This window comes from Aquarana catesbeiana, linkage group LG04 (genome assembly GCF_042186555.1).
Source record: "Aquarana catesbeiana isolate 2022-GZ linkage group LG04, ASM4218655v1, whole genome shotgun sequence".
NCBI classification, from domain to species: Eukaryota; Metazoa; Chordata; class Amphibia; order Anura; family Ranidae; genus Aquarana; species Aquarana catesbeiana.
This window is the reverse complement of record NC_133327.1, coordinates 399287871-399304451: the sequence shown is the minus strand read 5'-3', so window position 1 is coordinate 399304451 and position 16581 is coordinate 399287871. Positions and strand designations below refer to the sequence as shown.

Genomic DNA, 16581 nt, shown 5'->3' with positions numbered 1-16581 from the left:
GGGGTGGCGGGGGTTCCTCCCCTTCTGCACCTCTCGTCGGATAAAGCTCCTGGGAACATGTTTGACACCCGGGGTTTCTGATCAAAACACTTGACAGGTTATGTTTGTTTTATGCAGATATGTTTTGTAATAATATCATTGATTAATATGTTTTCCACATGACCGTGTTGGTCGCCCCAAGACAAATGTCTCACGTTGTATCTATAACTTGTGATGTATTCTTTTCATCCACTTTTGACAAAATAAAATATATTGAAACGTAAAAAAGCGTTCAATACAGTATAGTGGCCCTACTTACATTTCGCCCTGCAACGATGGGGCTTCGGTCCTCATTTTCTTAATTGGGTTTCATCATTATATAATAATTCCAAAGCCTATGTTAAATATGCTGGATACAAATCAGGCGTGTTTTCCATCAGCAGAGGAACATGACAAGGTTGTCCACTCTTTCTTTCCCCACTCTTATTTGCAATACTTTTTGAGCCCCTTGCTCAGGCAATCTGTACTAACCTCTCATTTAAAGGGATAGATTTAGCTGGTCATCAACACAAACTGTCTATTTGCTGACGATATCTTAATCTCTATGTCATCCCCTCATATTTCTGCTCCCAACCTTACAAGCAAACTTGATCATTTTGCCCGCATCTCTGGTCTAACTATTCTCAAAAAACTACAGCCTTAAATATCTTCTTAACTCCTCATATTCTACAACAAGCACAAACATCCCTCCCTTCCTGGTCCACATCACGCCTCGCTTACTTAGGAATTAACCACTTGCCGACCGCTGCACTCCAATATACGTTGGCACAATGGCATCAGTGAGGAAATGGGTATACCTGTATGTCCCCTTTAATTGGCGGGGCTAGTGGGCATGCGCTGCGTACAGGGTGACCGTACCAACGGGTCCCGCAGACTCTGTCCGGTGTCCCGCGATCGTGTCACGGAGCCGCAGAACGGGGAGATGCCTGTGTAAACAAGGCATTTCCCAGTTCTGCCTAGTGACATGACAGGGAGCTACTGCTCACTTTCTTCCTCCCAATTTTGACACCACTAAGACCTTGGTAATATTGCTACATATATCTATTCTGCATACTCATAACATATGACCACCAATATGGGATCCCTACTATCTTTGATTTCTTTCTTTTTCTAGAACAAAAAACACAAAACCTCTGCGCTTAGGACAGAAAAAAGGGGGGCAAGATATGGAAACAAGAGGGAGGAGGAAAAAGACCAAGGGGGTGGGGAGGGGGGAGGGGGAAAGAGGGGAGAAGGAAAAAGAAAAAAGAAAGAAAGGTATGCTGCCACCTTTAGTTAAGCCCTCAAAGAGGACTAACATATATATATAAAATTTTAAATAGAGGTATGGCGCTTCCTTATAAAGTGTGTACTAGATAATAATGTGACCGATATGAACTATACCATACACAAACAGTGATAAGTGATCATATAAGTGCCCCCATAACTGGTAAAATATATACGTGATACGAAACGTGAAGAAGACCCTAATTAGGTACCATACACCTATATACCCAGGTAATTTCCAAAAAGTACCACTAGGTGTGGCTGCTGATACACTATGCAGCTAATATGATGATTCCAACATATATATATGCAAAAAATATAAAAAATAATATAATATACCAGTGCAATCAAATCCAAAAAATTGTTATATACCCAAATGGTCTGCAAAATGTGTAATAGCTTATATGGATAGAAAAAATGTTCTGTCACAAGTAATGCGTCCCAAACTGCAAATAGCGGAAAATTATATGTATATAAATATGCAAAAAGGTTGTATACCAGTGCAATCAAATCCAAAAAATATGTATCCAAATGATCTACACAATGTGTCTCAACATATTTGAATAAAGAAAGAATAATAAAAAATAATAAATAATAAAAAACACAAAAAACTGTCACACATGATACGTCCCAGATTCCAATTAGCAGATGAAAAAAAAAAAAAAAAAAAAAAAAAAAAAGAAAGTTCCAAGAGCTTGGTGACTGTGGTGCCCTTATAGATGAAAGATCCGTGACTTCTGTGCTCCCCCTTTTGGCTCCCCACTCACCGACTCCCACTACCCCTGCAGGGGTAACAGACACTTCAGGATCCCAATCCCGTCCTATTGGCCAATATCCCGTGGTCACTGAGATAGGATGTCCTCTCTCCCAGGCGTTTCCAAATAGCCTCTTTGTACCACCTCCTTATATCACGTCCAAGACAGGGATCCCCAAAGAAATCCTCATAAAAAGAGATGCCACCTCATAGTGTAGTAATTAAATTAAAACTTTATTGCCATAAAAAACTCCCCACATGGGAGAAATTAAAAGCATGTAACACTACACTATGGGTGAAGCCGAAAGCCAGGAAGTAATTCACGCTGCGGTGAATTACTTCCTGGCTTTCGGCTTCACCCATAGTGTAGTGTTACATGCTTTTAATTTCTCCCATGTGGGGAGTTTTTTATGGCAATAAAGTTTTAATTTAATTACTACACTATGAGGTGGCATCTCTTTTTATGAGGATTTCTTTGGGGATCCCTGTCTTGGACGTGATATAAGGAGGTGGTACAAAGAGGCTATATGGAAACGCCTGGGAGAGAGGACATCCTATCTCAGTGACCACGGGATATCGGCCAATAGGACGGGATTGGGATCCTGAAGTGTCTGTTACCCCTGCAGGGGTAGTGGGAGTCGGTGAGTGGGGAGTGTGGATCTCAGTGATGTGGCGCGGCGGATTGTAATTCCCGCCTTCTGGAGCCTGCAGCGCCTATGATGGACGTCACACGTCCCGCAGTCCCAGCATTGGACCAGTGGGACGTCCATCATAGCTCCAGAAGGCGGGATCTGTATATCATTTGGCCACACTCGGCCGCCCTCGGGCATCAGATCGGTCCCCGCTCGTCAGCGGCCGGCGGCGCTCGGGGCTAACAATTGAACGGTGCCTTCTTGACACTCGGGGCTTTTCGGGGACCAATTCGGCGCTTCAGCCCCCCCTAGCCACCCCCTCCGACGCCCCTGATTATACAATAGATAAATAGTTCCAATGAACAAATACAAACCTATTGATTTCGCACAAAACCATTCTTTAATCTCTAATGCATTCTATTTCAGTGATATATGCTAATTAATACGGTAACTAAGATCTTTTTTTTTTTTTTTTTTCTCCCATCACTTATAATCATATTATATATATATAAGTGTTCTATCTGGTTTGTATTCATTCATTTTCAAGACAAAACATAATTTAAGAGAGATACTAGATCTTCATCTACATAGGCTAAGTTAAATTTTTAAAATAGTGGAACTCAAATTTAATACTGTTTTCTAGTATGTGATTTCTACTACTGCTACCATTGACTGTACCTATGTTTGTTAATTATACCTCTGTTTGTAATTATCAAAAACTTAAACAAAATTGACAAGAAATTGCATTCATTTGCACACATGAAAATGAAAAATAAGTTGTTTTCATGTTTGCTAGATATATCATAGGCTTATGCATTTTTTAAGATGTCCACAATTGAGCGTCTGAATGATCTACTGTCTTGGCAAAAGCATAGTTTAACTAGTTGTTAACCTTTACATATACCCAGTGAAGTGACTGGCCTCAGGTGATACACCAAGATGAAAAAAATTCTCCTACATGAGTTCTTCTCTGCAGCGATTCAAAGTGCAGAATTTGTAAAGCTTGTCTGAGCTGTCAGGGAAAAGAAGGGAACGGAGAGCTGAAAATACACACTACAAAGCTCAGGTAGGAGAGCTCTGAGAGCTGATTGGAGGTGATGGCACAGCACACAGGAAAAGAGCTAAGGGCTGTCGATCACAGGCTGTGTGCTTTAGATCCCTCCCTTTGTCACCTTTTTGTCTGGTGTCAGGAAAACTTGTCAGAAGTGACAAGCACACACTATAGAGGAATATGTTTTGTGCATATTTCATGTCTGAGGTTTACAACCACTTTAAAATGGGTTCACCCAAGCACCAGCATGTAGGAAGAGTAAGTCACATGTATGACCATATCCTGTCCATGGAATCGGTGTTAATGCTGTGTACTTATGATGCTTTGTCCTGATCAATGAAGCCTACAGTGTTTTCTGACCACTGATCAAATTGCTTCATCAACCAAGATGCGTAAATTTGTAGCAAAGCACTTTACGTAACTCTGCTTCTATAGTGTATTTTCATTGTGTGTCCCATCTAAATGGAGAGCGCCAGGCCTGGGGCAAGGCTTTTTAGCATGTCACTGATTTTAAGAAGTTGCAAAGTGCTATTGTTTAGAAGCTGATGCTTCTGGGCAGGCAGCATTTCCAGAACATAGCAGATGCTCTGCAATATGGGGAATCTTGATAATAGGGACATAAGGTACTGAATATTACTTTTGTCTTGAACACAGCTAGCAAAAACTGAATTTCTCAGACTATGCGGTAATTTTATTTCCACTTAGTAGCTGGAAATGATCAGAGAGCAAACCTCTACTTTGCCAGGTATGGCATTTTGCAAAAGCAAAACCCTTTCATTTAAAAATGCATCTCGCACAGGCAATGCTTTTTTATTTTACATGTGTCTATAATTTGCAGAGCTGCACAATGTTATTACATGTGACAGCTTATAACTGGAAATGGACACTATATTGTCAGAAAAATGGGTACGTTGAAAATAACCGATTTGTTTGGAAAGTTTTATAAAGTGGTTTCAACAATGAATTGGTAAAAGTTTTGCTAGCAATAAAGCCTATATTAATATATGGGCTCTTGAGTTCATCTAGGAATCATATATCCTCCTACTCTGTAAAGCTTAGAGCACATCTACCGTTGTAGATTATTAAAAGAGAAGTGTGGAGGTATTTTTTTCTCCAATCATACTTACCTAGGTGGATGCAGCATCAGTCCCCTGCCGTCTCAAACACTGAAAACCGAGTGATCTAACACCACCAGTCACTTGGTTCTCAGAGCTCCCTGAGCAGAGATCTGGTGACTGTCATGATGATGGTAAACAGAACAAATAGAGGGGGTGAATCTCCTCAACAGGGGCATAGACCGTAATAAAAAAATTTTTCACTTGCATATTGCGAGTGGAAAATGAGGGCTGGTGAGCGTGGGCTGCCACGGTGGAGGGGTGGGTGAGCACCGCTGGCAGGCGGGGTTGAACGAGAGCTGTTTTCCCAGCCAGGGGAAAAGAGGGGAGGAAGAGTCGAGCTGGCCGATCATCAGAGAGTGAGGATTGCCCACTGTAACAGCTTTCATTTGAATTGCTGGGTTCCCGGCGCTGCTCAGTCACATACAGCTCCGCCTCCTCGCTCAGTGCCACTCTTGTCACACAGTCCCGCCTCCTCACCCGGCGCATTTGATAGACAGAACACCGGTCCAATGCCGGGAGGCGCCAGGCGAGGAGGCTGTATGTGACGTGAGCAGTGCCGGGAATCCAGCAATTCAAATGAAAGCTGTTACAGCGGGCAATCACCGCTCTCTGATGATCGGCCAGCTCGACTCTTCCTCTGCACAGTGGAGACAGTATTGGCGGGCACAGGTGGGGCTGTATTGACGGGCACAAGTGAGGCTGTATTGACGGGCGAGTAACTCTTAAGGCCTGGCTAGTAGCTCAGGACTTGAAATTTTGAGCCCTGATCTAATCCCTCTACACTTGATCCAAAACTAAAAAAAAACGTTTTGCCTTTAGTTATATTTTAAGATCGCCCCTCCTACCTGGGGTTGGCACACAGTTTTGCTCATTTGGTACCATTACAGTCTGGTACTGGTGACCATTCCTAGAGATTTATTTATTTTCCTAAATAAATACAAATAACAATTTGCCATATATCTCTCCAAGCTATGATCTTTATATTGCTATTACAAATTAATTTAACCACACTGTATAGGCCGCAGAATGTTTTTCTTTTTGCATAAGCATTACCTGTTTAAAAAAAAAAAAAAAAAGGCATGACTGTTGTATGTAAGCAACATCTAATTTTGTGATATGTTTCTTAAGGACGCTATGAAGCATTTATCTCACCTGCTACCTGATGACCTGAAGAAGGAGATATATGACTTGTGGGAAGTAAGTAGATTTTTTTTTTTTTTTTTTTTTTGCCTTTTATAATGCACAGAACACCAATCCCCATGTGTGTTTCCAAATGTTTCTGAAGATTTGTTTTATTTTTTTAAGGTTATTTGAGTCTTCACTTTGCACAACCATGAATGTTCATACTGAAATAGGTTAAAGTGGTTGTAAACCCATTGCAGAGCATACTAGCTCATTATGTAATACTCACCTGAGATCGAAGCCCTTGCTGCGGTGCCCATATACAGCACCTGCCGGTGACATCACTCCCGGGGGTTACTTCCGGGTATCGCGGCTCCGGCGCTGTGATTGGCCGGAGCCGTGATGACGTCACTCCTGCACATGCGCGCAGTAACAGCACAATCGCTGAAGCAACGGCACGTACGTGCTGTTGCTTCAGTTTGTGTCAGTGCGCATGTGCCGATGACATCAGCACATGCAAATACAGGGGATATCTCCTAAACTGTGCAGGTTTAGGAGATATCCTGGGTAGCTACAGTTAAGCCTTATTGTAGGCTCACCTGTAGCAAAAAGTGGTCTGTAAGGGTTTACAACCACTTTATTGCTGTGTCTGGGGGAACATTTTATTTTATATGTAGATAACCTTAGACTGTAGCAGTATGTAAACATTTCCTTTTATCTTACAAGGAAGGATTCACAGAACTGTACAGACTTTGTCCATTTGCGGCATACATTTATGTGCATAAAGTACCTACAGTGGGGACGGAAAGTATTCAGACCCCTTAAATTTTTCACTCTTTGTTATATTGCAGCCATTTGCTAAAATCATTTAGGTTCAATTTTTTTCCTCATTAATGTACACACAGCACCCCATATTGACAGAAAAACACAGAATTGTTGATATTTTTGCAGATTTATTAAAAAAGAAAAACTGAAATATCACATGGTCCTAAGTATTCAGACCCTTTGCTCAGTATTTAGTAGAAGCACCCTTTTGATCTAATACAGCCATCAGTCTTTTTGGGAAAGATGCAACAAGTTTTTCACACCTGGATTTGGGGATTCTCTGCCATTCCTCCTTGTAGATCCTCTCCAGTTCTGTCAGGTTGGATGGTAAACATTGGTGGACAGCCATTTTTAGGTCTCTCCAGAGATGCTCAATTGGGTTTAAGTCAGGGCTCTGGCTGGGCCATTCAAGAACAGTCACGGAGTTGTTGTGAAGCCACTCCTTCGTTATTTTAGCTGTGTGCTTAAGGTTATTGTCTTGTTGGAAGGTAAACCTTCGGCCCAGTCTGAGGTCCTGAGCACTCTGGAGAAGGTTTTCATCCAGGATATCCCTGTACTTGGCCGTATTCATCTTTCCCTCAATTGCAACCAGTCGTCCTGTCCCTGCAGCTGAAAAACACCCCCACAGCATGATGCTGCCACCACCATGCTTCACTGTTGGCACTGTATTGGACAGGTGATGAGCAGTGCCTGTTTTTCTCCACATACCTCTTAGAATTAAGGCCAAAAGGTTCTATCTTGGTCTCATGAGACCAGAGAATCTTATTTCTCACCATCTTGGAGTCCTTCAGGTGTTTTTTTTAGCAAACTCTATGGGGGCTTTCATGTGTCTTGCACTGAGGAGAGGCTTCCTTCGGACCACTCTGCCATAAAGCCCCGACTGGTGGAGGGCTGCAGTGATGGTTGACTTTTTATGACTTTCTCCCATCTCCCGACTGCATTTCTGGAGCTCAGCCACGGTGATCTTTGGGTTCTTTTTTACCTCTCTCACCAAGGCTCTTCTCCCCCGATAGCTCAGTTTGGCCGGACAGCCAGCTCTAGGAAGGGTTCTGGTCATCCCAAACATCTTCCATTTAAGGATTATAGAGGCCACTGTGCTCTTAGGAACCTTAAGTGCAGCAGAAAATTTTTTGTAACCTTGGCCAGATCTGTGCCTTGCCACAATTCTGTCTCTGAGCTCTTCAAGCAGTTCCCTGGACCTCATGATTCTCATTTGCTCTGACATGCAACTGTGAGCTGTAAGGTCTTATATAGACAGGTGTGTGGCTTTCCTAATCAAGTCCAATCCGTACAATCAAACACAGCTGGACTCAAATGAAGGTGTAGAACCATCTCAAGAATGATCAGAAGAAATGGACAGCACCCGAGTTAAATATATGAGTGTCACAGCAAAGGGTCTGAATACTTAGGACCATGTGATATTTCAGTTTTTCTTTTTTAATAAATCTGCAAAAATTTCAACAATTCTGTGTTTTTCTGTCAATATGGGGTGCTGTGTGTACATTAATGAGGAAAAAAAAAAATGAACTTAAATGATTTTAGCAAATGGCTGCAATATAACAAAGACTGAAAAATTTAAGGGGGTCTGAATACTTTCCGTCTCCACTGTATGTATGTATGCATGCATGCACATTATGGCAAAGATCTTAACGTGGTTGTTAAGCCACTATCTCATCTTTATATAATCCCCTCAGTTAGATAAAAAGCTGCATCCTAGTGCCTGTGCTTTATAAAAAAAAAAAAAAACATTTCTACCTGTTTTAACAGTGTCTCCCATCGATCACATGACTCCAGGCTGTCAGCTCTCCCCATGCGATATCTCCAGTGGGCGGGGCCGAGATTCCCCTGCTGATGTCAGCCAGGGAGGAGAGGAACAAAGAGCCTGGAGTCATGTGATTGCTGGAAGACACTTTTAAAACAGGTAGAAATCTTTTTTTTTTTTTTTATATAAAGCATAGGCACTAGGACACAGCTTTTTATCTGACAGAGGGGATGATATACAGATCAGTTAATTTTGAAGCAGTGGGGAGAGGAGCAGTTCAGCGATAGTGAGAGCAGACGGGGAGGGGAGGGGGAGGAGGACACAGGGAAACACAGGAGAGCTGCAGATAGCAGCATATGATGGAGGCAGGTACGTTAACGGTGTTAGGGCTCAGCAGCCCTGATATATTGTGGGCAGTGTACAGAGGGGAGGGTAGAAACTGGCAGGTTCAGCCAGATATTTTAGGCGTTACAGGGGCCACATGTCCATGTTTCACAGGTGCATGCTGGGAGTCAGGAAACCAAAAAGCATCACAAAAATGCATTAAAAATGTGTAAAAATGCAATATGCTTTTTTTGAGAAATGCATACAGCTTTTTTTCAGAGCACCAATGTGAAAGGGCTCTTGCCATTTCTTTCTCATCCATTGAGGGACACAAGAAATCTTAAGTATACTGTTGGGTTGTAATGCTACCTACAGGAGGATTGGAAACTGGCAAATAAAAAAAAACATAAGCCAGCCCAGGATAACCCCTTCTTTACCCAGTATGCCTCTGTTTTCTGCTAGTGTCCTTGAAGCATGGATGTTATTTCTCTTGCTCTGCTGAGTGAAGTCTCTAAACTTTTTTTTGGTAGAGTTTTTTGTTTGTGGATACTAGGGCCTAGTACACACACTCACAAAATAGTACAAAAAATATCGATTTCAAAGCGCCCTTATGATCTGATCGTTAGTCCACAGCTTTTGAGTGCCAATCACAACCGTTCATCCAAAATTATCCAAAGGGACAACCACAGAATTTTTTCTCATACGATACCAGATCATGCAGTTTTTCAGTTAATCAGTACAGTATTCATCTGAAAATACACTACAATACATTACATCACTTCCAAAGTTGTATTCTGTCATACGAGAACTTTTGAAAGGTGAGTAACTCTCCGTTTTTCGGTATGAGACTAGCGTGCACACAAAAAGGACAATGATTGTCAATCAAGGTTTCTTACCACCTCACTGTTTGAGCCACATATATGGTAGCTTTGGAGTGCCACTGAACTGGACATTTTTGGGCTAGCCTAGACGTGACCTTCTACCTTACATTATCTTTGTATATGAATTTATACTTGTAATCTACAGCATGTTTTCCCCTTTTTGGATTTTTTTTTTCCCCAATATGTCATCTGTATACATATATTTTTTTGCTGATGAGTTATCTGCCAGTGACTGTCAGTCCCACTGTCAAAAGTACAAAAAAAAATCTAAATCTAGTATGTGGTGTAATTTTCTTTTGATTCCTGCAACTGTTCTGCAGAAGATGTCATGGTTACCAAGGTGACCCTCTTCCTTTACATTTTAAGCCAAGATTGCTTGTTCAGGAAGAATCTAATCCAAGAGAATTTTTTAGTCACTTATGTTCATTAGTGCAGGGAGGTCTGAGATTGTGCACAGCGATCCCCTGTCAGTTACATGCAAAATACTTATTAAGCTTCATGCACACAGTCATACACAGAACCTGCAAGAACTCTGTATGACCGTGTGCATGAAGCCTTAATAACCATAGATATCACATTGTGTACTGAGAAAACAAACACTGATTGGAGATATGGTTGTTACTGTGCAATTTAATCCTCAGTATAAATACAGCTGTTCTGTGAAGCCATCAGAGGTTTGTTAGAGAACCTTAGTGAACAAACCGCATCATGAAGGCCAAGGAACACACCAGACAGGTCAGGGATAAAGTTGTAGAGATGTTTAAAGCAGTGTTATGTTATAAAAAAAAATATCCCAAGCTTTGCACATCTCATGGAGCACTGTTCAATCCATCATCCGAAAATGGAAAGAGTATGGCACACCTGCCAACCTACCAAGACATGTCCATCCACCTAAACTGACAGGCCAGGCAAGGAGAGCATTAATCAGAGAAGCAGCCAAGAGGCCCATGGTAACGACCTGCAGAGATCCACAATTCAGGTGGGAGAATCTGTCCACAGGACAACTATTAGTCGTGCACTCCACAAATCTGGCATTTATGGAAGAGTGGCAATAAGAAAGCCTTTGAAAGAACCATAAGAAGAAGTCCCTATTGCATTTTGCGAGAAGCCATGTGGGGGAGACAGCAAACATGGAAGAAGGTGCTCTGGTCAGATAAGACCAAAATTGAACTTTTTGGCCCAAAAGCAAAACACTATGTATGGCGGAAAACTAACACTGCACATCACCCTGAATACACTATCCCCACCATGAAACATGGGGGTGGCAGCATAATGTTGTGTGTTTACTTCAGCAGGGACAGGAAAGCTGGTCAGAGTTGATGGGAAGATGGATGGAGCCAAATACAGGGCAATCTTAGAGTCTGCAAAAGACTTGGAACTGGGGCAGAGGTTCACCTTCCACCAGGACAACGACCCTAAACATACAGACCAAGCTATAATAAATGAAATGGTTTAGATCAAAACATATTCATGTGTATAGAAAAGTGTTTTGCCCAGTCAAAGTGCAGACCTAAATCCAATTGAAAATCTGTGGCAAGACTTCAAAATTGCTGTTCACAGATGCTTTCCATCCAATCTGACAGAGTTTGAGCTGTTTTTCAAAGGAGAACGGACAAAAATTTCACTCTCTAGATGTGCATAGCTGGTAGAGATGTAGCGCCCACCTGTTTGGGTGTGGGCTACAATAGAGAATTAGGTGTTATAATAGGCTAAAATTTGCCAGAATCTCACTCTGCAGTGTAATCTGGTGGGGTTTTATTTCTGGGGAGGTTTATTAGAGTAGAGGAGGGTGTGACCCCCTGCGCTCTGCTTGGACAGTTTCCTTTGTTTTCTGGGGTTTGACCTGGAAGATAAGAGGAATACAAGTGTGAGTGACAGGTAGCTTCTGGAAGACGCCTCTGGACCAATCATTAATTTGTTGGGACAGGGACGGGACTTCTATTTAAGGTGTGGTCACATGTTTCCTGGGGGGTTCTGTATGGGGAGTGGAGAAGAATCGAGTGAAGGATGTAAGAGCCAGGAGGTTTTCGTGTGTGCTCTCCCCTTCGGGGGAGAGGGACCTGTTCCCTGGTGTGGTTCTGGATGAGTTGAGAAGAGATCCAGGAGTAAGGATGTAGCCACTGATACAGCGCTGGTGCTCTTCCCTGAGTGAGGAGAGAGAAAGCAAGTCATGCGGATGGAGAGGAAACTGAAGTATTTTCTTCTTAACTGTCACCAATAGTGACATCCAAGGATTGGGCGAGGATTTTCTATGTGCGACATGGATCATCACTCAGAAACACAAGTGAGTGTAACCCAGGAGGAAACAGCACTTCTGAGAGACTTTATAGGGGTTAGTGTGCGGGTTCAGGCGTACAGAGCTGGGCCTTAGAGGAACTAATACCCTGGAGGAATCCAAAAGTCACCTCTTGAATGTTATTCAGAGTATCATTCATGGAGTTAGAATCAGGAGTACTGCAAAGTCAGGAAGTGGTGGTCAACAGGAAGAAGGAAAGTTGCATTGCACTAGGAGAACTTATGCAAGATGGAAGTCTACTAATAGGGGCTTCTTACGATCTGGATGTAACATTGTAATGCTTATCGCCCAACCTTACTGGAAATTATTCAGAGTGACTTTCCAGTACATTGCAGCATTTCATAATGGAAACCGCAATGCAGCCCCCCTCCCGCCGCAATCCTGTGCCCTCCACCACTTACCGGAGCCGTCAGCAGCAGCGGAGGCGAGCGCGTCCTGTCACTAGCTGGCTATGGAGACGAGTGAGGGGAGGATGGCCCCCACCTGTCTCCATACAATTGCTGGGCGGAAGCAACATCAACCTCACTTCCGCCCACAGCTCTTAAAGGGCCATTTTTTTAAATGACAATTTTTTTTATTTTTGTTTATTGCATTTTAGTCTAAATATGAGATCTGAGGTCTTTTTGACCCCAGATCTCATATTTAAGAGGTCCTGTCATGGTTTTTTCTATTACAAGGGATGTTTACATTCCTTGTAATAGGAATAAAAGTGACAATTTTTTTTAAAAAACAGTGTAAAAATAAAAGGTAAAATAAATGAGAAAAATTATTTATTTTTTTTAAACGCGCCCTGTCCCGACGAGCTTGCGTGCAGAAGCGAACGCATTCTTGAGTAGCGCCTCATATAAAAACGGTGTTCAAACCACACATGTGAGGTATCGCCGCGATCGGTAGAATGAGAGCAATACTTCTAGCCCTGGACCACCTCTGTAACTTAAAACATGCAACCTGTAGAATTTCTTAAACGTCGCCTATGGAGATTTTTAAGGGTAAAAGTTTGTTTTTAAGGGCGCAATTTTGAATCGTGACATGTTGGGTATCAATTTACTCGGCGTAACATTATCTTTTACAATATAAAAAAAAAATTGGGCTAACTTTACTGTTATATAATAATATTGCGCCAACTAGGTGAACAAAGCAGCCAACATAACCAATAGACAAATGGTGAAAAGAATAAAAAATACAACCATGTGGCGCTAAAAAGAAACAATGTCCGTTATCGGGCAAAAACCGACCAGAATGTTCGTCTGGAGGTTAACTGCACAATAAAGTTTTATTGAGATGGGACTCAACTAAATGAGCATAAAAGCCAAGTATATCAGCAAAATTATATGTGTATAAGCAGCATATCCACCTATATACAAAATCTCAAATCTTAGTGCCTAACGCATGTGACTAGTGCTCTTCGCTGCTAAATCATGACAAATGAGTACAATAACTCTCTGTGGAATCATAAACTAATAAAACGTGAGTGTGTGTACTCTCCAAAAAAAGTACACACAAAAAATGTGACAGTAAACAGAAATGTGTACACTCAAAACAAGTGCATATTGAGTGCATTTAACACATCAAGACAAATTAGTGTTCGCCAAAATGTTCTATAATGCGTGTATCCAGTGTTGAAAGGAAACAGCTCCAATACTTTCAATGAGTTGAATCCCCTTGATCTATAATGACTGGGATGGACCTTGGAGTAACATGGCATCGGTAGATGTATATAAACGGTTAGAATACCCTTACTGGAATAGGTGGACTCCCTAGCCGAGGGCTGGGAGTCAGACAGGCTTATATCGCGGTCATCCAGGGATGGTTATCCCAGAGGAGATAGATACGAAACTTTATCCAGGCACAGTGGAGCGTGATGGTAGCTACTCACCAATCGTCCCGATCCTAATCTCACAATCTTGGAATTTCCTTGGTGCAAGCAATTGTGCGATGATGTGTATGCTCCAAGTACAGGTCAACCCATAGGGTGTGTGTCCCTCAAATGGAAAGAATGAAAAAAATCCTCCACATAGTGTGAATCCGCTTCATAAAAACGTTTAATAAAATAAAATGGTTCTCTGGTTCCCAAACAAACAGGGTCCAGATAAGGACTGACAGTATAAAAAGCGCTTAGAAAAAATGTGGCTCAGCAGGCATATCGGACCCGACGTGTTTCGTCCGCATGGACTTCATACACCCCAGTTGAAGTCCATGCGGACGAAACTCGTCGGGTCCGATAAGCCTGCTGAGCCACATTTTTTCTAAGCGCTTTTTATACTGTCAGTCCTTATCTGGACCCTGTTTGTTTGGGAACCGGAGAACCATTTTATTTTATTAAACGTTTTTATGAAGCGGATTCACACTATGTGGAGGATTTTTTTTCATTCTTTCCATTTGAGGGACACACACCCTAAGGGTTGACCTGTACTTGGAGCATACACATCATCGCACAATTGCTTGCACCAAGGAGATTCCAAGATTGTGAGATTAGGATCGGGACGATCGGTGAGTAGCTACCATCACGCTCCACTGTGCCTGGATAAAGTTCCGTATCTATCTCCTCTGGGATAACCATCCCTGGATGACCGCGATATAAGCCTGTCTGACTCCCAGCCCTCGGCTAGGGAGTCCACCTATTCCGGTAAGGGTATTGTAACCGTTTATATACATCTACCGGTGCCATGTTACTCCAAGGTCCATCCCAGTCATTATAGATCAAGGGGATTCAACTCATTGAAAGTATTGGAGCTGTTTCCTTTCAACACTGGATACACGCATTATAGAACATTTTGGCGAACACTAATTTGTCTTGATGTGTTGAATGCACTCAATATGCACTTGTTTTGACTCCTATTCAGTTTTACCATTACCAGTGGTTATATGAAAGTATATCATTGTAGTTCTTTGTTGTTACACTTATCTTTATTTATTTTTTAGGAGTGTACACATTTCTGTTTACTGTCACATTTTTTTGTGTGTACTTTTTTTGGAGAGTACACACACTCACGTTTTATTAGTTTATGATTCCACAGAGAGTTATTGTACTCATATGTCATGATTTAGCAGCGAAGAGCACTAGTCACATGCGTTAGGCACTAAGATTTGATATTTTGTATATAGGTGGATATGCTGCTTATACACATATAATTTTGCTGATATACTTGGCTTTTATGCTCATTTAGTTGAGTCCCATCTCAATAAAACTTTATTGTGCAGTTAACCTCCAGACGAACATTCTGATCGGTTTTTGCCCGATAACGGACATTGTTTCTTTTTAGCGCCACATGGTTGTATTTTTTAACTTTACTGTTGTCTTAATTTTTTAATTCAAAAAAGTTTATTTTTTCCAAAAGAAGTGAGCTTGTAAGACCGCTGCGCAAATACGGTGTGACAGAAAGTATTGCAACGACCGCCATTTTATTCTCTAGGGCGTTAGAAAAAAAAGTATAACGTTTGGGGGTTCTAAGTACCTTTCTAGTAAACAACAAATCTCAGAAAGAGGCTCGGTCCTTAAGTGGTTAATGCATCCTATGCATTAAGGTGAATAAACTTCTGGCAGTGACCGCCCCCCCCCCCCACCCCCATTCTACTTACTTGAGCCCTGTAATTCTCTCGGCGGAGACACGCTTTACCTCTCTGCACGGGGTCCCGGCTCTTGATTGGATAGATAGCAGCGCAGCCTTTGGCTCCCACTGCTGTCAATCAAATCCAATGACGCAGGCGCCAGGGGGCGGGGACGAGTCTGGCATTCATGCTGGACTTGGGAGCGCGCCCGCACAGTAACCCCACAGGAGAGTGCTTCTCCTAGGGGGTTATCTGATGCGAGGAGAAGCCGCGAGAGCCGCCAAGGGACCCCAGAAGAGGATGATTGGGGCCACTCTGTGCAAAACTAACTGCACAGTGGAGGTAAGTATGACATGTTTGTAAACCTTTTTGTGTTTAGTTTTTTTTTTTTTTTTTTTTTTTCTAAGTAACAATCACTTTAAGGATTTAGAGAAGATCTGTAAAGAGTGGACCAAAATCCCTTCTAAAATGTATGAAAATCTGGTAACCAACTACAAGAAATGTCTTATCTCTGTGGTTACCACCAAGGGTTTCTCCACCAAGTACAAAGTCATGTTTTGCTTGGGGATCAAATACTTATTTTACTCTCTGAACTGCAAGTTCATTTATAACATTTGCTTCATAGGTTTTTTCTGGATTTTTGGTTGATATTCTGTCTCTAGCATTTAAAATACACCACCTATAATAAAACTTCTAGACCCTTCATTTCTTTGTAAGCGGGCAAACTTACAAAATCTGAAGAATCCCCACTGTATAGATGGTGAACAGAGCTACATGTGTGCTGCACTGTTTCCTGACATGTAAACAAATAATGCATTCTGTATGCAGGCCAACTAATCGTCTGACCAGCTAATCGATTATGAAAATAGTTGAGAACTATTTTTATAATCGGTTATTTTGATTTGTTTCAGCCCTACACTGGATGATTTTTAAACTTTTTCCTAACAACTCAAAATTTTAGA

The 16581-nt window shown here is 41.9% G+C and overlaps 1 protein-coding gene across 1 annotated transcript in view; it reads left to right on the top strand.

Annotated features, from left to right (window-relative positions):
- HDDC2 (HD domain containing 2) overlaps positions 1-16581 on the top strand; it is a gene marked incomplete at its 5' end in the record, with an annotated part of 46554 nt that overhangs the window by 15902 nt on the left and 14071 nt on the right. The window contains 1 exon segment of the mRNA XM_073627197.1: positions 5989-6057. Coding sequence (XP_073483298.1) covers positions 5989-6057 — 69 coding nt within the window.